The sequence below is a fragment of the Sprattus sprattus genome, assembly GCF_963457725.1.
Source record: "Sprattus sprattus genome assembly, chromosome: 3".
Classification (NCBI taxonomy): Eukaryota; Metazoa; Chordata; class Actinopteri; order Clupeiformes; family Clupeidae; genus Sprattus; species Sprattus sprattus.
The window spans coordinates 41158611-41179615 of NC_137922.1; the positions used below are offsets into that span (position 1 = coordinate 41158611).

General features: G+C 41.0%; 2 protein-coding genes across 5 annotated transcripts in view; both read left to right on the top strand.

Moving 5' to 3' along the window:
• Positions 1-81: 81 nt before the first annotated feature.
• rgs9b (regulator of G protein signaling 9b) lies at positions 82-15837 on the top strand (the record flags this gene model as incomplete). Its single annotated transcript, XM_080835138.1, has 19 exons — positions 82-147; positions 1875-1971; positions 4875-4925; positions 5056-5162; positions 5567-5618; positions 5849-5907; positions 6078-6154; positions 6481-6562; positions 7045-7107; positions 8468-8497; positions 8631-8692; positions 8856-8969; positions 9393-9508; positions 9898-9985; positions 10358-10496; positions 10684-10766; positions 11004-11127; positions 12639-13069; positions 15699-15837. The coding sequence occupies 19 exons, from the start codon at positions 82-84 to the stop codon at positions 15835-15837; spliced, it is 1980 nt and encodes a 659-aa protein (XP_080691264.1).
• A 1102-nt stretch (positions 15838-16939) lies between these two features.
• The window catches only part of mrtfab (myocardin related transcription factor Ab), a 34858-nt gene continuing 30792 nt past the window's right edge, over positions 16940-21005 (top strand). For 3 of the 4 annotated variants that reach the window (XM_080835123.1, XM_080835125.1, XM_080835127.1), the window contains exons 1-2: positions 16940-17051; positions 17760-17825. The gene's annotated coding sequence lies outside the window, so the exon portion shown is untranslated. The remainder of the gene's footprint in view (positions 17052-17759; positions 17826-21005) is intronic. The other variant, XM_080835124.1, reaches the window with a different exon arrangement.

A 21005-nucleotide genomic window follows, 5' to 3' on the forward strand; every position in this document is an offset into this window, starting at 1 on the left:
TACGGTCTCTTGTAGATTTCTTTAAGCCTTATATTACACACCTGAAGAATATCAACGAACAGGCAATCGCGTGGGAGCAAAATGACAATCAGAAATGTCCAAGATTGTGGACAGCGACATCGACCACGGGTGGCATGCCTGAAGAAGGTGGGTGCCACACATTTTTCATCTTTCAATGCTTTATCACCGAACACGCCGACGTAGACTTGAATAGCAGACGTGCAATCTTAATCAAATGGACCATATTTTGTTTTGTGCTCTCCGCTTAATATTTGTTGAATTGCTTTATCATTTGCTTATGTTCACTATTGCATATTAATAAGCAGGCTACAGACATTATCTGAGGAACTTTATTCCCTAAAGCCTGATATTGGTGTGTAGACATATGAATATTACACGCTGCAATTCATCTCAAGCAATACGCAGAGCTTCCTCACAGGAGCCTACTCTTGCATTTATGTGTTGAAAGAAAAAACACGTGTTCTGTTCGTTAAATCTCCTTTAATTTCAAAATGGTCAATCAAGTGGCTTGAGTGCGCATATGACTTCTACAGATGACGCTTTCTCTGATGAAAGCTCATCCCTGCCAATGCACATATTTAATCTATCTGATTATCTATCTGGTGGGGCGTAATAAATGCTTCTAAGTATTAGTTGAAACAGCTAGGTTTCTTTTTTGGTCACAGTGTCTTTTGTTGCCATGTTTCCATAGACGCTAACTCAGAGATAAGGTCGGACACAATGAGCTGGGAGGTATTATCTCAGCTTTAACATGAGCCTCTTTGGCTCAATTAAATCAGTCCCCTAATATCCTCCCTACTAGGCTCTGCATGGCGCTAGGTGACCTTTCAGCACCGGACAGCCTCTCTCTGGCTCCTCTCTCCCTCAGACAGGGCTGAACAGTCTTTGTGATGCCTGAAAAGGTCTGGCGTCAGAAGAGCTCGCTCTGATCCAGGGCTGGGCTACAGGTGGCAAGTTCTCCAAACAGCCTTCAAAGGCCAGAGACACTGGCAGAGGCAAGGAGCGCCACTTCAAACAGCCCAAAGGGAGTCACAAATCAATTTGGCAGGGATGTTTCAAAGGGTCTATGCACAGCACAGCAAAGCATGAATCAGCATGGGAGAGGGTGTGGGCTATAAAGCACTCCGCTAAGTGAGGCCTTTTTGGATGCTCGTCTCAAGCCCACGTGACGTCACCCTCCCAGGCGGCCCTGTCTGGAGAGGTACCAGTGTGTTAGCTTGGGTAGCGATTTGTGTGAGCAGTACAGCATTGTAGGACCAGGTGACATTTGGGAACGCAAGATCAAAATATTAAAATAAATCAGTGAACCTTTTTCACTAGTTTTTAAACCCTACATTCACAACTAGGGTACAAAAAGAAGAGAGAAGGATAGAGATAGATGGAAGTATGTGGGAATGAAAGCCATAATTCAACCCCTTATGAAAATAAAGCAAGATAAAAAGACATCTCAAGTTATTGAATTGAAAGGAATTTGAATGCACATCATCATTCAGTCATTTATATATAAAATCTCTTAGATTACTCTTGAATCGTAAGGACTAGAAAGGAATACAGATCTATATTGGTGTCCTTGCTTTCAATTGAAACTAAATGCAATGGCTCTGACTGAACCAAACATTTTCCCAGCCAATCAACACATTGCTTCAGGTGCCCAGAAGGAGGGGTATAATTTGTTAATAATAAATATTTGCAAATATCAACAACCTTTCCCAAGATTTTAACACTGTACCATTGATGTTCCAATAAATTATATTCAATACATTTGAATTATTTTAATGAATTTGAAGTAATAACTCGGGTGGACTGACTGGTATTCAACTGAATAATGAATACTGTATTTTCTGTGATGACAGTTGGAGGCCCTGGTGTTGGAAATGCAGGACCCAACATCCGGAGTGAAGTCTCAGACCCAAAGGCTTGTCATCACCACCATACCTCATGCTCTCACGGGTAAGAAGACTTCTGTTCTGTTTAATGTCAATTTCATATTTCTGATAATGGTAGCAAAAATTAAATTCATAAGATCACGAGGGACACCAAAATACACAAATGGCACACATGTCAGGAGTGAAAACTGAACGTCGTAAAATCAGTAACACAAAGTCAGCATAGAATGTTCCTTTTGCACTTCTAAGTGTCAATTCCATGAATTCCAGCCAAGCTGCTGTTTGGAGTGTTTGGTGAGATTATTCCATGATAGCTCCATGTTGTATGCAGGTCCACTGATCTTCAGTCCTCTTATGTAGGTCTGGGGCTGAAGACTCATTGCCATGACAACGCTTTGTGCAGCTGGTTGCATTGACTCTCTCCTTCTGGCTGTTTGATTGTAAGGAGGAGGTGGTGTGTGTGTGTGTGTGTGTGTGTGTGTGTGTGTGTGTGTGTGTGTGTGTGTGTGTTTAAGGGGCACTTGTGACATTAGGGCAGACGAAGGATACAGCAGAGCTCTTTTCAGACAAAGTCCTTTTGTTTATCGCATTGTTTCTTGCTTATTTTGAAGAGCACAATTCATGTGTACATGGTGTGTACTGTATGGGATGATAATTTGTTGGCAGCAACCCTAATAGAAAAGTCCAACCACACCAGCTACTTGTTGTGCCTATTGTGTAGCCTATGTGTATTCTATCATTTCTATTCAGCCTATCAGAGACTTGTCCAGGGAGTGATGGGGAGTATACCACAGGATTTTCCTCATGAAGTTCAGTGGTACATCATCTCTAATGTATATAAACAGCACGTCCATTCTGCTTGCCTGAGTTCCTAAATCCGATACAAATTTTGGGAGAGATTCCTCTTGTTAGATTCTGTGGCAGTTGCTCTCCTGTTTTCTATGGCTTCTGGTGACATAATTTATGTCGGTAGGCAGGTCCCTGCTATTCCTATTTATGGCACTGCTTGCAGAAACCGCTTGTTGTTGCCTCTGTGCATGGTGTATTTGTGGGTGCTTCCAGTGGAGGGATTTTGATTTAGTTTACATACATTACTGGTAATTTTCTTAATCTAAGGCTATGTTGAAATGACTACATTGAAATTTTCGCTTCATTATTAGCAGTACTAGGCAGTACTTAAGGTAGTAGAACCTTCAGTAAGCTGAAAAACATTGTGCCTCTCACTTGTGTAATTCAGGACAGGAAGCCACATGTTGATTAGTTGTTTTTCCTAATGTGCGGAGTTGTGTGCACTGCACTGATGTTGGGCCAGCGTTTGAAGCTGCCTGCGTTGCGTTCATTTTGTTTTAATGAATGATTTATTTGAAGACAGAGGAGATGAGAGTTTAACGGGTCAGCGTTCACCGCCTCCCCCTTTTAGTAATGACCTTCCTCTGTATCACTCACATCGAGTCCCAACCGTTTGGCACCAATTAAGATAGATCCCCAAAGAGACACACCCACTGGGAATAAGCACAATAGTTTAGCTGATTGGCTGTCATTGCATGTAGGGTGGCTAAAAGGTCCCTCAGTTGTTTTCATTGATGTTTTCGTATGGGTGTCCCTGAGAGATAAACAGCTCCAGATGATTATGGATTTGAACTGATACATTTGAATGTCCTTGTACAAGAAGACAAGTCAGTGAAGTCTTTTGGAGGGTTGTATATTCCTTGAACAAAGTAAGATGGAAAATGTAGATATTTGGTAAACATACATATTTGAAGAAAATTTGAAGTTACGTGTTTTACCTAATAATAATAACGCTAATTTCTAAAGAAAAACTCCCAACTGCAGGTATATGATATATATTAACTACTTCACAGAAGATCTAATTGCTTTTTTTAGAGCTACAGTATGAGGACTGATACTGAATAAAGCTTGGCGTGGAACAGCTTGTCATGGAGATAATCTGTTCCTCTATTTTCTATAATAAGCAGCTGCAGCCAGGTCTTCTGTGTATAGCGATAATCTGCCATGGGGCTACTTTTATCATAAGGCATTTGAAATGGTCACCACTCTCAGCAATACAGCACACATGTATATTTTCAAATGGAGTAAAAAATCTCAATCAACTGTTCAAAGTTACCAATACAATACGATTGAAAATGTGTGTCAAAATGAGAATCAGAATTGGAAAGTTTGAGTATGCATATGCATTTGAGGATTTAAAAAAAAAAAACTTTGTATCAATTGTATTTATGTATTCTGTAGCTTAGACACATTCATTCATTGAGGGTTCACTTTGGAGTAGAATGCCAGGCATAGTGCTATACTATACATCATTAAACACATTATTTTCAAAATGTTGCAAGAGTTAAGAAAATAATTCAGTGCAAGCCTACAAAACAGTGGCCTGTATGCAATGTACATGCCATTATAGCAATAAACAGTTTGACTATTCTTTCTTTTGTTACATTCTCCATGTATCTAAATTCCTCTCCTTGTCTCTCTCTCCCCCCCTCCCTGAGTTCTATAAATATACTCTCTACCAGTCAGCTCTCAAATCAGCGGGTGACTACCTATTAGCTCTCACACACTCACTCACTCACTCACTCACTCACACACACACACACACACACACACACACACACACACACACACACACACACACACACACACACACACACACACTCACACACACACTCACACACTCACACACTCACTCACTCACTCACTCACTCGCTCACTCACTCACTCAATCACTCACTCACTCACTCTCACACACACACACACACACACACACACACACACACACACACACACACACACACACACACACACACACACACACACTCTCGCTCACACAGACACACACACTCATCATGCCTGAGGTGGAATGATGATTATGCTGTGACATTCAGGTTGATTGACATGCTGTATCAGTGCCTCATTTGCCTCTGTTTAACTCTATTCCTCTTTTTTATACAGGCGAGGACGTTGTCGCATGGATCGCCAAACGTTTTAATGTAGACGCTGCTGGTAAGATTAGGCTGCAAAAAACAAGCCTTTTCTTTCATTCAATCCTCCCTATCCTTATTCTGTGAGATTGTTATGTCTAGTGAACACAATTTTGGCTGATAAACAATGTGTTTTGGATTCCCTCCTCCAGAGGGTTGCGCCATTGGCACCATGATGGTGGCATTTGGGTACATCTACCCTCTGCGGGACCACAAGCGGCTCATTCTCAAACCAGACGCCTCCCTCTACCGATTTCAGGTGTCACGTTTGGACATATATAAATATATGATATATGTATTAATATGGGGTCATATTCCCCTCCCTATTCCTGTTCCCCTCCCTTAGGTTTCACAAGTGCAGCCAGGTCAACAGAGATAAACAGCCTGTTGACCTTTGGAGACGATCTGGCAGCTGATAAATTCATTAGAAAATGTTCTGCTGTGTTTTCGGATGCTTGGGTTCCAGTGACATATTGTTTCAAACCTCAGATTAAAATATACTGCACATATGAAATAATCTCTTTAATAAAGTAATGTTAATATTTAGTCAATCAGAGATTTACTACGAAAGATTTGTGTACATATGTGCAGGTGTTGACCTTTCAAAGCAATCTCATTTGAGGAAGTGTTTGGTTCATGTGAAATGCTCTCTGTTCCTCTCAGGCTCCATATTTCTGGCCTGCCCAGCAGTGGCCGGTTGAGGACACGGACTACGGTAATTATCTCTCCCACAGCACAGATAATACCTCATATTTATGACCCATAAACGTATAGGGAGTCCTGTAAAGAGCCCTTTCAATCATTCAGTAAACGTATATTGCCCTCTTGGAGATAATTAGGGGAATGAACATTCACAAGCGTTTTAAAAAAAATTTAAAATGTGGAAACCTTTGGTTTTTAATATTGCATGACTTTAAAACTTTATCGTCATTTTACATGCTGAAGCAATCTACTTGGCAAAAAGAAATATCCGAAAGAAAGGAGTTCTTGAGCTGCATGAACAGGTAGGACTTGGATTTATGGACCCATTTTGTTTTTGTGTGCCAGTATGACTGGGCAGGTACATTTCATTATTCTCTGTCCACCATCTTAAGTCATGTCCGTCTTTAATACACAATTTTCCTGTAATGTAGTTGTATCTGAACTATCTGAGTGATTATGTTTTGTCCTGCAGGAGCAATATAATAACCTCCACAAATGGCTGAACCACAAGTGGGATTTTATTGTAATGCAGGCCAAAGAGCAGTATAGGTTAGTGTACTGGAATGTCATTTTCTTTATCTATGTAGAGCACCATACAAACACACTTATCACCACATCTGGTCATATTCTGTTCTGTCATATTCATATGCTTTTCACGGCATTATCTTTTACAATGTACCTCAAGAACAATATCTGTGAAATGGTAATCATCTTAAAATGTTATGTTCAAGCTGCAGTCTTTTAATTACTAACATATACCGCATGAGGAACTCTGTGTGTGTGTGTGTGTGTGTGTGTGTGTGTGTGTGTGTGTGTGTGTGTGTGTGTGTGTGTGTCTGTGTGTGTGTGTGTGTGTGTGTTCTGTGCATGCACAGGGCAGGGAAGGAGAGGAAGAAGCCTGATCGGGTGGTGTTTGACTGCCAGGAGAGAGCTTACTGGGTCGTACACCGCCCACCAGTAAGTGACAGTCAAAAGTAAACAGTATTGTACTTAACTGCACACATTTTAAACTCCGAACCAACTTCAGGCTACACTGACTAAGCAGTGAGTCACAAGTCATGTAGCCAAAAACAGTGTTTAAATTAAAATTATGCAGTGCACCTACTAAATTATATTAGATTTGCAGCAGGCTGATTGCTTTGCACATTGAAAGGAGCCCATGTTTTTCTCAGTATTGCATGCAGTCTCATTAGTTTCACACTTTTACAGGAAGGACAGGGCTGTTGACCCATACATATGTAACACTTCACAGTACATGTCTCATTAGTATTGCAGTAGACATAATTCAAGACTTGACTAAGCACCAAATCCTTTAAAATGGAGACACTGGTTAACTGACTTCAATCTGCTTTTCCGAAAATCAAGTTCTAGGTCTAAATACGATCAAATGGTAAAATTTCCTAAAAATTAAGAAGGATCCCAACAATGTGTTTCCACAGCCCGGATCAGTCAGTGCCATGGACCTTGGACTACTACGTCTCATTGACCCAAACCAAGAGGAGGTAAAAGGTCAGTAATCAGATTAAAGACATGCTAAAGAGATCTCCAGTTTGGAGTTTGGAAAAGAACTAGGGGAGGCAATAAGCACCTTCCATATGCCCTTTATGAAAAAGTATTTGTAGGGACACGATTTACTCAACTCACATATTCAAAATGTGTGTATGCTGAGGAATGTTGATACCATTTAAATTATTATATTGTCCAGTGACTGAAAATCTTCTGTCTAGAGGCATTGCTGGGATATTGGTTATGATTGTTCCCATTTTCTATGTTTTACCATTAGGTCACATGTACCTGCAGATCCATGCACCACACCAAATATTTCTATGTAGAAGTATTAACACTGAAATCATTTGGATTTCACAGCAGGAATAATTATTTAATCATATATACTGTATCTGGACCACAAGTTAATGACCAAAGTTGGAGAGAATCAGAGCCCAAGAGCCCTTCTAGAAGGATCTAAATGTTGGTTGGTTGGGTCTGTAAGGTGGGATTTATATTGTGCATAGCTGCAAAGGAGAAGTCTTAGACCTGCAAGGGCACAGTTACTCCCCCCATCAGCTTATATTGTTTAAGAGGATTGATATAATCTTTAATTGAGTGAACACGGCACCTCACACCATGATTCCATCACGCCACTGAATGAGACGTGTATGAGAACTACATGATCAAACTGTTTAGTCTATGGGCCAATGTTTTATAATGTGTGGTATTATTCTAACATCTGATCTTAGTTAATGGCCCCACCGACATGGCATATTGTCCTTAATTATCCAGGCCATTCTAGACAATTATGGGTGTGTGGAAAGTTCGATTTTGAAGTGCAATTTATTATATAACAATATATGTTAAGCATTGTTGATTATTTCCAGTTTTGTAGTTTCTGTTTTCATGAAGTCACATATTCCCATACATGCCATTGGCTGTGTCATATACGTAGATGTTAAAGAAATATAATGTGCCTCAACTGTTTCCAGATGAGTCTGATGTAACTGATGACTTTGTTAAATGTTTTAACACTTCTGTCTTTCTGTCTCTTGTCTTTTTTGTCTTGCAGATTTTGTTCCTCGACTTTTGTGTGCATTTCCACAGAAGACATGTGACTCAGAGCATATTACCCTCAAAGCAGACACATACAGAACAACTCCCTAACCAACCTGTCCTCAATCAGTGAAAAACATCCATATCAAAAATCATATTGAAACACACCAAATCTAGAGACCTTGCTGAATCTAGCCAACATGTGTTCCTTGCTTATTCCAGTTTGTGTGAACACTGCATACAGATTGAAAGCCCATTTTTGTACTGTATTGTAGTTCTCAGCCAGAGATTGATTTTTGCTCTGCTCCGTCTTTTCAGTCAGAGACCTCAGACTACTTCAGAAGAATTGTAAGTCGCTGTTGAATTATGAGTCACCCAACATAATCATTTAATGGGACAGTTACATTAAAGTTCTTATTGGAAGTTTGAAATAACTTTGTCCAAATATAGATGCTGTTTCTCTGTTTTTTTTTCTCTGTAGATTATTTTCACAGAGCAGTGCATCATGAGGCCAAGGGTGAAGTCATCTGTATCCCTTGGAGCGTATGTTTATATTATATATAATTCACTTGCCAGATAACACCAGGACCTGTTATCCAAAGCTATTTCCTCAAGTAGATTTAATTTAATCCTAGTAGAGATTCAGTATATAATATTTGACTGAAAAATGTATAATCTCAGCCTGATAAATCTTTTCATTCTGCAGCATTGTCAAATATATTACGACCTACAAGCTGCACGACGCCTTTCTCTCCCCTGTCCTTCCCAGCAACCCCTGGTTGACTGATGATCCTGCATACTGGGATCTCAACTCGCTTACGTAAGTTAAAAGTGTTCAAACAGAATACATGAACACCCTATATAATTGTAGTCACTCATAGGTAATTAAACAGCACATGGAGATCCATGGTTGATTATTGTCTGGATACATTTATAGTCCATTGCTGCCTCCCACTGCACAGATCATTTCTCTCACTTATGACCCATAAACTTATAAGAAGTCCTCTGAAGAGTTTTTTAATCGCTAAGCAAATATTTATCTCCCTCTTGGAAATGATTCGGTGAATGTGAGATACATTCACAGACCTTTAATTCAAAGGCCATTAAGAGATAAAATGTTTGATATAAACCGATGCTGTGGTTTTGTGTGTGTGTGTGTGTGTGTGTGTGTGTGTGTGTGTGTGTGTGTGTGTGTGTGTGTGGGTGTGGGTGTGGGTGTGGGTGTGTACGTGTACACCATAAGTATTGACAACCCAACTAAAATGAGAGTGGAGCGTTGGACCTTCAGCTTTGGAGAGCTGCTGAGTGATCCACGAGGTCGGGATGGCTTCCGACTCTTCCTTAAGAAGGAGTTCAGCAGTAAGTATAAGGAAATGCATCACAACTTCTCATCTAGGGTAAACTTAGATTGCGTAATGAAATTTTATTCGCATGCAGTTATTTACATATGTATAGATACTATTAATGACTTATGTAGGATCGATCTGCCAGTCCGTGTCCTTTAATCATTTATTCATAAAGTCAAAGGTTAGCAGTCCTCCTCCCAGGAGCGTGTTGAGTAACCATTAGATTTAAGAATAACAAAACAAAACCTTCCCTGTATTCATCCATGTTGAAAGGTGGTGCGTGGGAAACACGAACATCATGCAAATGTTATATGAAAAAGCAAAAGCACTGCACATCAAGAAGGGGATTGGCTTGCTGCCCAGTATGTGTCACGGAATATTGTTTTTTCCCTGCTTGACAAGGTGAGAACCTGGCTTTCTGGGAGGCCTGTGAGGCTGTGAAGTGGGGCACTGCTTCAACTATACATGAAAAAGCTCAGCAGATCTACAAGTAAGCCTGACAATAGCAGTCCTTTAATTATGCAGCTACACACGCTCATTTGTAGTCCACTAATTAAGCTATAATTGTGGGTAATGCAGTAAATGCGTTCCTTTTATGCCCTTTTATGTTTAATATTCTGCAATTGCTGGCACAGTTTATATTTACTTACTAATTTATTTAGTTTAACTGGTTTCCCTGGTAAACTGCTTACAATATATACTTAGTCCTTATCTGCAATTTCAAGAGACACCTGAAGGTTAAAGAGACAAGCAAGTCTTTGTTTGAATCACTGAGGTCTTGTTCTGAGCTCAACCATCTGTGTGTGTGTGCATGTGTACGTTTGTGTGTGATGTTCTCTTGATTTCGTTTCACGGTCTGCAGGACATTTCTGGCTCGCGGTGCACCTCGTTGGATCAACATTGACGGGAAGACAATGGGGGTCACAGTGATGGGTCTGAAACACCCTCATCGCTTCGTGCTTGATGCCGCTCAGACACACATCTACATGCTGATGAAAAAGGTGTGATCTTACTCACACTCACAGGCTCACTAAAACGGTGCTGAGAACGGTGGAGAAAAACACAGCTGAAGCTGATATTGTGCTAACGTTTTTATCAAGGGAAGTAGAAGAAGAAGAGACAATTGGAAGGGACAACCATTATGTCTTTCTGTGTCCTTGTTTTATATGAGTTGTTTTCTGTTTGAAGGATAAGTATGGCCGTTACCTCAAATCCCCAGTGTATATGGACTACCAGAAGAGAGCCATTGACCCAGCGGCACACAAGTTCAGGTGAGTTGGGATGCAGGTCTTACCAAGGGGAGAAGATCAGCCTTTGGGTAACTGAAATATCTTTCCCACTACACTGTTCTTGTCTTGTATTCTTCTGATGCTTTCTGTGTCTCTCGGTCTCCCTCTCCTGCTTTGTCTCTTTCGTTCACCTCTTGCTTCTCTCTCTCTTTGTGCCCCCTCTCTCTCTCTCTTTCTCTATCTCTGTCTCTGCCCCATTCCTTCCTCTTCCTCCTGCAGTGAGTCACAGCTGGCGCATAACGCCAAGAACCTTCGCCCGAGCCTGAGTCCCATCATCCTCCGTCAGCAGGAGGAGGAGCAGCAGGCCAAGTTGGAGGCCAGCGGACCCGTGGACCTCACACAGGTCATGAGCAAGCTGGACAAGCGCAACATGCTCAAGGAGGGCCAGAAGTAATAGGCAGCCAGGCTGCATGTGTATACAGACAGAGAAGGCAAATGGCTGAGCTAAAATAAACGTGGTGAATTTGGCTTATGATGCGGCTGTAGGGCAAAACCAGTGGTCGAGTCTCACTGCAGTGTTCGTCCCTTGGGAAAGCTGTCCTCAGAGAAAAACTGTTCCTAAGGCTTTTTAAAGACCAAGTATGCATTCTGCACTTCACATGCTATTTATAAAGGCTTACTTAGTGAAGGATGTTTGAGATTTTAACATTTTGAATGAAGTGCTCAAATGTCAAGGTTGCGATGTGAAATTGTTGTCCTGCTTTGTTCAGCTCAGTATCACCATGATAGTTTAGAAAGGTTCAGTCACACATGAAACAGAACAGCATGCATAAAGGACACTTTAATTTGATCAGTTGTGTGCTTCAGCATTGGTCATCAGTGACTGTTATTCCGTAGAAACACAAAGGAGTTGTTATCACGCCTCCCCAGAACTTTCACTTTCTTTTCTGTTGCGTTTTACACCTCATTCTTTCAGTGTTTCAAGCCAGTGTTTGTTCCATTTCACAGACGCTCATTTTGTTTTTCTAGCTGTGTGCTGTCATAAAAAAGATTTTGGCTTCTTACCTCCATCCTTTATGACTTTGGGAGTTCAAACCTTTAAAGACTAAAGATACACACAGAGTCTCACTACATGTGTGTTTTTTTTGGCAACACATTACTGGAGTCTTGTTTTTGTAGTGCTGTAATGATGTACCATGTAGGTCACCATTGTTCTGTGTTTGGTGTCTGTTTTGACGTCCACGAGGCTGTTACATTCTCAATCCAAGGTACACCTGTGCAGACACAAGATACGCTAGCAGGGGTCTGCATGTACAAATTTAGGATAATTTGGAGTTTGGAATTTAGGAGTCTCCTTGTTGTACTGTGACTGGCAAGTGTTGCACCCTAAAGTGGTTCCACAGTACAGGAGGCAAAAGCCACGAGTGTAACAGCTCACGGCATGGTTGCATTTCCATGAGCCTGCATTTAATTGTAGCTTGCATTGGGTTTGCAATAGCCCTTAATCTCCTCACCAGCTTCTATGTTACTATAAGGAGTGCTGTTCTGCGCAACCTCCTATTGTAAGTCCATGAATCCTTGTCAGTTGTGAACATACACTCAGCATGGCTTTGTATGCAATCTGTCTATGTCCACTTGTCCTTGCTTTTTTCCGGAGTCATCTTCCATGCAATAAAATCAAGAGTACCTAACATGTCTGTTCAGTGTCTGCTTTTTCATCACATGCTCATTCTTCTGTTTTTGAATAATTTCATTACACATCCTTTTTTTTTTCCTCACCATTACTACCATCTGGTAAGTTTCTTCCACAATTACAATCGCTATTTATCTAAAATAAGAAACAGCAAGGACCTCTGTAACTAGAACCTAACAAAAGGTAGTACTGAAGCATCGTTTTCTCTTTGTAATCCCCAGCTGTGCCAGTTCACTGCACCTGTGCCCCACCTTGCCGTCTATTCGGGCTTCTGTGAGATGCAGTCAACCGCCTCCCCCAGTTTTGCAGGCCTCCCAAACAGCGCTGCCTGCTCGTCACCCATCAGTGTGGCCATCGACAGCACGCCAGCCTCCGAGAGGCGCTTCGATGGCCACAGCGGGACTGCCTCCCACTTCCCCTCCATCGCGGAGACCATAGAGACATCGGTGGGCACGGGCGAGGAAGAGAACCAAACGCCGGTGGCAAGGCCCCGCATGGCGCTGTCTCTCAGCCGACTGCTGCGGCGCGGCTGCAACGGCTCCTCCGTGTTTGCCAGTCTGTCGCCCAAATGCACCCTGGTGGCGGGCAGCGGCCGGGTGCAGCCCCTGGGCACCGAGCCACAGCCTCACACACAACACCGCAGACTGGCAAAGTGAGTTAGGCCTTTTCCTGATTCTGTCTACAGGTAGTCAGTTGAATACACAATTTTGTCATTTAGGAAACAAAGTCCTACAAAGCTAACAGTATTGTGTGTTATTACAAGCTGTATTAATTGTAGGATCTGTAATGTAGTTTTAATAGTTGAAAGAATTTAACCTTTATGACCTTTTCCTTATTACCAGGTTCCACAGGTTTAGCTTTATACAATAAATTATATGTGATGGAGGCACATCAGCGTTTCATGTAACACAATTATGTGCTTTATTGGTGAAACAATTTGCCAATTTGGGGGGAATTCAGTTGGTGTGCACTGAGCATATCCTATCCGGTGCTGGCAACCATTTCCTTGCTTTGTGTAATCCAGAAAGCATGAAACCTTTATCACAGAAATATCTATATTCAAGTAACCCAGGGTAACCCATACTCATATAATCCCAGACAGTTTCCATGTCTTCAAAGACAACACCAGCATCAAAGTCTAAAGAAGACAATTCATTTCAGCCACAGGCACAGAGAACAAATGAAGAGTTCAGATGCAAAACCCCCTAAACGCCAATTTTGTGAAAATTGAATTAATGATATTGTGTGAATCCTGTATTAATCTAGAATACGTAAATGAAATGTTTTTGTGAAAAAATTAAATAAAACCCGCTCCCCGCCGTGTCTAAAATATCTGTTTAAAATCAAAACCCGCTAAACGCCACTTCACTTTAACAGCAAAAGCCCCTACTTTCAACAACCAATCAGAACGTGACCTGGACTCGCGTCGCGTGCTATAACGTTTGTAAACAAAGACAGCCAAAGCCAAAGTCTCCTCAGGAAAGTTATTAGCTAAAATGAATCTAGTGAGTTTCTACGAAAATGACTGACACAGAATATGATGGGATGAGTGAGCCTGTCCTCCAGACAGTGAATGGGCGGAGGAAACGCCGTGTTTTAGATAAGAATTGTCGCTATTTAGCGAAAAAACAGCGATATAGTGGCGAAAACACGGAAAACTCAATAGCCTGCAAACACAACCGACTGATGTGCGCCGCGGAAACCTTGACAGCGATCGACTTGACGTACTTCAAGAAACAGCTGTACACAGCAAAAGACAAGGTGGCACAGGATGCTATACTTCTGTCCCACATGAACATCATGCCTGTGAAGCGGAGGAGGGGGGTTGACGAGGAGAGACAACGACAGAGGGACGTGACCATCAAATACTCGGTTTTAAAGGAGGACAAAACGAGGGTTCCTGTCTGCCAGGCATCTTTCCTCAGCATTTTCTGTAAGTCAACACAGTGTCTTCCTTCAGTTTGTGCTGTCTGTTGTGCTCTCTCTCTCTCACACACACACACACACACACACACACGTTGCATGTATTTTATTCCTTGAAATAATACAGAAGTGCAATTTAAAAAAAACGTATACACAACATGAAAATCTTATTGGATTTAGTACTTTTTATCATTTGCTTGGAAAGCATAAAGTCTGCAGATGTGAAGAAAATAAACCTATTGGTGTTGTTTAAACAGTGTGGATTTCTAATTTCTTAAATGTTGACATGACTGGCTTCTGCCTTCATTTATGAAGATGAGTATTGGTATTTCTTTGGGTATTGCTTAACCCTTTAACTTAACTTATTATAAACTTGTTGTTACTAGAGTGGCAATGACCAAGTCGTAGTTCATTACTAAATGCCCTGTGTTGTCTCATAGTGGTGCAGTACTACGTTGGTAACCTTTCAGTGACTATTACAGCGGGTCACCGGCAGGGGCTACAAATATTGCGCAATTGTCTGATGATCATTGGTCCATTAAATTAGATATGAATGTGCCAACCACAACACCAGCACTATTATAACCACCCCATATGTGTGGCATAATACTTTTCAATGTTTCCAGTTGCATCTTTGGTGGTTTTGTAACACTTACCCATGTCTGTATGGAAAAAATGGATTTAGAGGGTTTTGCACACAAAGCACTAATGGATTTAGCTGGTTTTGACGCCAAAGAAAGAAAATTTTGTTAAAAACAGTAATTTGGCTGAAGTAACATTTGTGAAATTTACACAGTGTTTTCCCTAAATAATATCCTTGTGATTTCAAATAAATTTAGGTTTCTATGCTTAAATACAAAGGCCTGATAAAAAAATGGCCTTTTTCTCAAAAAGTGGTCAAGTGGAGGGTTTTGCATCTGAACTCTTCAAATATGTAAGGGGTAATGTATAGAACGCCGGTCATTATCGGGAAAATAAGCCCCGACAGGGCGAACAGCACCCCGACGCGAAACACCCGCAGAACGTTGGGAAGCCCCATTCAAGTGAATGAAACTTTCTACAGGATTAAGAAGAGCCGTGTAATAATTACAGATATGAATCCTGTCTGTGTTATGTACCATTTTATCTTCCTGAGATGATAGAAATGCTGCATAATGGCACCTTTTGGGACACTGACGCATGCTTTGAAATCCCCACTCACATCATGCAAATCCAAAGAGCATATACGTGTATAATAGTACATATGTTATTAACTAATGAGATATTGAACCCTGGTACAAGGTAAGGCACATCAGGAGTTTCTCACGTGAGATTGTTCTCGCTGTGTTTGGACATAATCACCATTTATTTGTCTCCAGCTTTTTCCAGATCAAAGTGGACCTTCCCTCAGAGTGTCGTATCTACCCCATAGACTCTGAAGATGAACCGGAGAGCCCTGGCTCTGCAAGAGTAGGTGTGAAGGAGATAATCTGCCCCTGGGAGTCCATCACCAAGTAGAATGCAGAAGTGGCTAGAACCACAGCTGTCCAAAAAACTATATCTAGACAGCAAATTGACCTTCAGTGCATTAACTTAATTTCATGATCGAGCTATTATTGTTCACATTGAAAACATTAGGGGAGGTAGTAATAGGAAGCAGTGCAGTTTTTTGATCTGTCTGATAGCTTAACATTAGTGCCTAAATGTTCCATTTGTCTGTGAAATAATCACGTCACACCAATATGAGCATTTAAAACACCACAGCAAATGCCATCATTAGTTGCCTGTTATACGCATCAATTGATTTACCTCTGATTTTATATGCAACATTATTTTAAGAATGTTTAAATGTGTATGCTGAATTGTAATTCTGCATTTCATAGTCATATGACAGTTTTCTATGGCTGGGTAACTGTTTTTATATTATTCTACTGACTTGGGGAAATCTTTGAAAATACATAAATATTTTTCCTAAATGTATTTCTATGAAATAGGACAAATGTGAAGACTGTAAGAATGTATTTCTTGTAACATGTTTACATATTACACAATGTGAATGTGTTCATTTCTTATAGCCTAGCCTGTGTAAGTGCCTAATTAAAATAGTTTAAATGTTATAAGATTGTCTCTGTCATAAGCTCGCTTGGAAATTGAAGTCCATAACACTATACACAGGCAGTCTATAGATGGCGCAGTGTCCCCACTGTGACTAAACTAGCCCACTATTGTACGATACCCTCTTATACGTAAACCATTTGCTCCACATATCAAATGACGACGTGAGTAATTGTCTATTTTCTTCAAATTCTGTTCAGCTTAAGCAAATGGTATCGACTAGTAAAGTTACCCTAGAAACCGCAGCTTCGAGATAAGCCTCGAGATATGGACCACTTTTCAGCACATTTAGCTTGAAAGCTTCATTAGCAGAAGCCTTCACTCGTAAATGGTAGTGTTAACAAGATAAAAAATGAGAACCCATTGTCAGAAGATTTTCTCAAGAAAGTCGTGCTTTGCTTCAGCATTCATTCAGTGAAGTGCCTGCTACGAAAGGAAATACTGGAACGCCATTTCCGGTTAATGTAGCCTACTGCTGACAGTAGCATCACGTTCTTTATTTTGACACCGGCGAGGTGGGCATTCTCGGTGGTCAGTCAGTTCAAGAGTGTGTAATAGTGATTATTTTATTTTTACATGTCATGCGAAACAACCTTTAGAATTCGCTGTCCAAATGGGTAAGTTATTTGGGTATGATAAAACCATCTTGCAAGCTCGTTTAAGACTTGGCTTAGTCAAGAAGTTCCTTAGCTAGCCTATTCGCCCGAATGGCAAATCAGACTGTCCGAGTTCGCTAGCCAGACAGCTAGCTAGCCGAGCTAATTCTAAAAGCTTAGTGTTAGGGCTTGGCTTCATGATCGTGACTATAGTGAATTGTTCAAACATAAATGTTACATTGTGAAAGCACTCTATCAATTCAATGTACTCAATGTGAATGCACATGCATATTAGATGTGACATATCTTGATGTTCTTTTTGGGCAACTATAAATAGCCCCTGTTGAGGCTTGAAAATGTGTGAAAGACAAGTTGCATTTCCTGCCATGTTGCGCCTAAGGAATTTCAATGAACAAGGGGTGCCCGTGATATTTTGTTAAAAATAATCTCAGGAACTAATTACAGTTACACATGTGGAATTAGAGGACACACCTACCCCAGTTTTTTCAGCTAAGTTAGCTGGCAGTAGCTACTCTTTTATCTGCATATTACAAAGGAAGCTAGCCCGTTGTTAGTGAGAATCCACCAGCGCACTTTAAGCATACAGTGCTTTTTAACTGCTTTCTATTTATAATATGTGTAACAGTTATTTTTAATGTGGAAGAGTGTGTCGCTGTGTGTGTGTGAATGTGATAATAGTTCGACTGAAATGTGGCCTCCTCTGAACAGATTTTCTTTGCTGAACATAGAAATGGAAGAAGCTAAATCCAGTTCCCCAAGGACAAAGTAAAGAAGGTAATGGATTCTTCCTCAGTCATGCACTAATTGATTTGCTTGAGTGCATCAGTGCACTGTGATGCAGCATTGAAACAAGTTGTAGCCTTTTGCAGTGCTTGAGTTGGCAGACAGGAACAGTGTTCAGCACAGCATGCAGCAACACTGTGATGCAGGTATTCTTGCAGACGAAGTAGGCTACATTCTGTACGCCTAACCAGCCAGGTGAAGGCTTGTGCTTCTGGGCTTGTGTTAAATGATGATCTTTCGCAGACAGGTGCAGACCTGCAGACAGTGGAATGTCAGAAAGCCCTGTCTCCCTCCCAGTTGCTAGGTATCTTTATTGTGCTGTACACGTTTGAACACAGCACCTCGAGCGAGCTTGGAATAGAGTCCTACCTTGTGTCCAGTATTTGCATAGATGATATTTCACCATTGACTACTGTGGCTGTAAAAGACCTGTAATTCCGTACGTCTTTCATAGGAGGGAAGACCAAAACATTGTATGCCACTTTCATTCTTCGCAGAGACTGCTGGAATGTAAATACAAGACATCTGTGAAAGATGATCAATGGCTTTGGTCTTGCTGACTGCAGCTGTTACCCACGCCCACTGCCTGTCAAAGAAGCATTTACGTCTTTGCAGTGCAAGCTTCTTACACAAAAATACTTCTGCTACTTTGCATTTACGTGTGTATATAAAATACACAATAAAAGGGTATTTATTTTTTATAGCTGACCCTGGAAGGCACTTTCGGGTTGCAGATGTATTTGTTTCGCAAGCAGTTTCAGATCAGCGGTTGGCTAATGATTGGGAACAGGGTGGGGACTCCAATCGAGCTTGCAAGTGGACACTCATGAGGTCATAATGAGATCATCTTGGTGGGACTGCAGAGTTGCTCTCAGGCGGTTGCATAACAGCAAAATTGAATCTTGAAATTTAGGTCCGACCCAAATTAAATCAATGGATGGCCAAACTGGAAGTGTGGTCAATAGCATATTAAATCCAGATGCAAGTCAAGCTGTATTAGCCGTTTTTAATCGAACTGTGCTTATGGTACACCAACATTTTTATAGAAGACAGAGTGACTGATTCACCAGCAGGGAATCTAGAAGTATCAGAACGCACCCAGTATCAGTCTGTTACACGCTGAATCCCCTACATCAGTTGGACAGATTAGCGCTCCCACTCTGGTGCTCAAATGTCAACACAGTTGTTTTGCTCCCCAACCACACCACTCCCCTTGCTGTCCAAACAGCATGCCTAGATGCTTGACAGAAACCCCTTCGCCCATCACCACGCCGAAAATGGCTAACTGCAGAGTGAAGTTCTGTCAGGGGCGATGGTCACCATTTAATGTTTGAATTAGTATTGTAATGTGCCTTACAGCAGTGTGTTTTTTTATTATATATATATACATATGTACAGTGCCACTTGAAAGTATGTAAACCCCTTGAGCACTTAAGCGTTTTCTGTGGTTTTACCATGATTTTTTTTTATCACCAATTTTCCATAGATGAAATGTCAGGTTTATGTTTATCATTTGCATGTACTTGTTTAGAGGAAATTGTTTGAGTAGCCAAAAAACTACATGAAACATGGAATTAGTGTATTTTCAAAAGTAAGGGAACCCCCAGCTACATTGGTAAAGGCAAGCAGGTAACAGATTCGGTTAAACATATTTGGGTGCTTAATTAGTCAATTAAGCAAACCAATCAACTGAGACATCCTTAGGAAAAGGGTTGGGCACCACAGATTAAAAGAGAGAGGAAACCAACCAAACTACTGTAGTGCCAATGTGTACCCACACAGATCAACAATGCCGAGAGGAAACGAGATATCCGAGAACATCAGGAAGAAGGTTCTGACAGCCCATCAGTCTTGGGAAAGCTATAAGACCATCTCCAAAAGATTCCAGCTCCATCCATCCATCGAAGACAAATAATTTAGAAATGGAAGGCATTCAACATGACCGCATCTCTGCCTAGAAGTGGACGGCCATCAAGACCATCACCAAGAAGCACCAGAAGAAGAAGAAATCAGGTAAAAGTCAACCCACACATCACCTCTAAAGAGTTTCGGACCTCTCTGGCAGCATCTGGGGTAAATGTACATGGGTCTACAATCAGACGAAAATTGTTGGTTTTGATCGTGACCAAATAATTCTATCTCGGACTCATCGGTCCAAAGAAGGGACTTCCAGAAGGCCTTTGGTTTATCCAAGTGCTCTCGGGCAAAGTTGAAACGGGCAGTTTTGTTCTTTTTGAGAGCAGAGGCTTCCTTCTAGCAACCCGATCATGAATGTCATGTCTTCAATTTTCGTCGGATTGTAGACCCATGTATATTTACCCCAGATGCTGCCAGAGAGGTCTGAAACTCTTTAGAGGTGATGTGAGGGTTGACTTTTACCTGATTTATTCTTCTTCTGGTGCTTCTTGGTGATGGTCTTGATGGGCGTCCACTTCTAGGCAGAGATGCGGTCATGTTGAATGCCCTCCATTTCTAAATGATTTGTCTTGGATGGATGGATGGAGCTGGAATCTTTTGGAGATGGTCTTATAGCTTTCCCAAGACTGATGGGCTGTCAGAACCTTCTTCCTGATGTTCTCGGATATCTCGTTTCCTTTCGGCATTGTTGATCTGTGTGGGTACACCTTGGCACTACAGTAGATTGGTTGGTTTCCTCTCTCTTTTAATTTTAAGTTGCCCAACCCTTTTCCTAAGGATGTCTCAGTTGATTGGTTTGCTTAATTGACTAATTAAGCACCCAAATATGTTTCACCGAATCTGTTACCTGCTTGACTTTACTAATGCAGCTGGGGGTTCACTTACTTTTGAAAATACACTAATTCCATGTTTCATGTAGTTTTTTGGCTACTCAAACAATTCCCTCTAAAAAAGTACATGCAAATGATAAACATAAACCTGACATTCCTTCTATGGAAAATTGGTGATGGAAAAAAATGAAAAATCATGGCAAAACAACAAAAAAGTGGTCAAGGGGTTCGCATACTTTAAAAAGGCACTGTATATATAAGGCTCAACACCAGAAATCTAAAAGAAATGTCACTGTTGTTTGCTTACAGAAATCTAAATTAGAGCTTGGTTTGCCTTGAAGATTTTGGCCACAGAGGAATTGTGTTTTTTATACTGTAGATGTGTGTAGTGAAGCCAAATTTCCTTAGTTTTAATTGTCAGAAC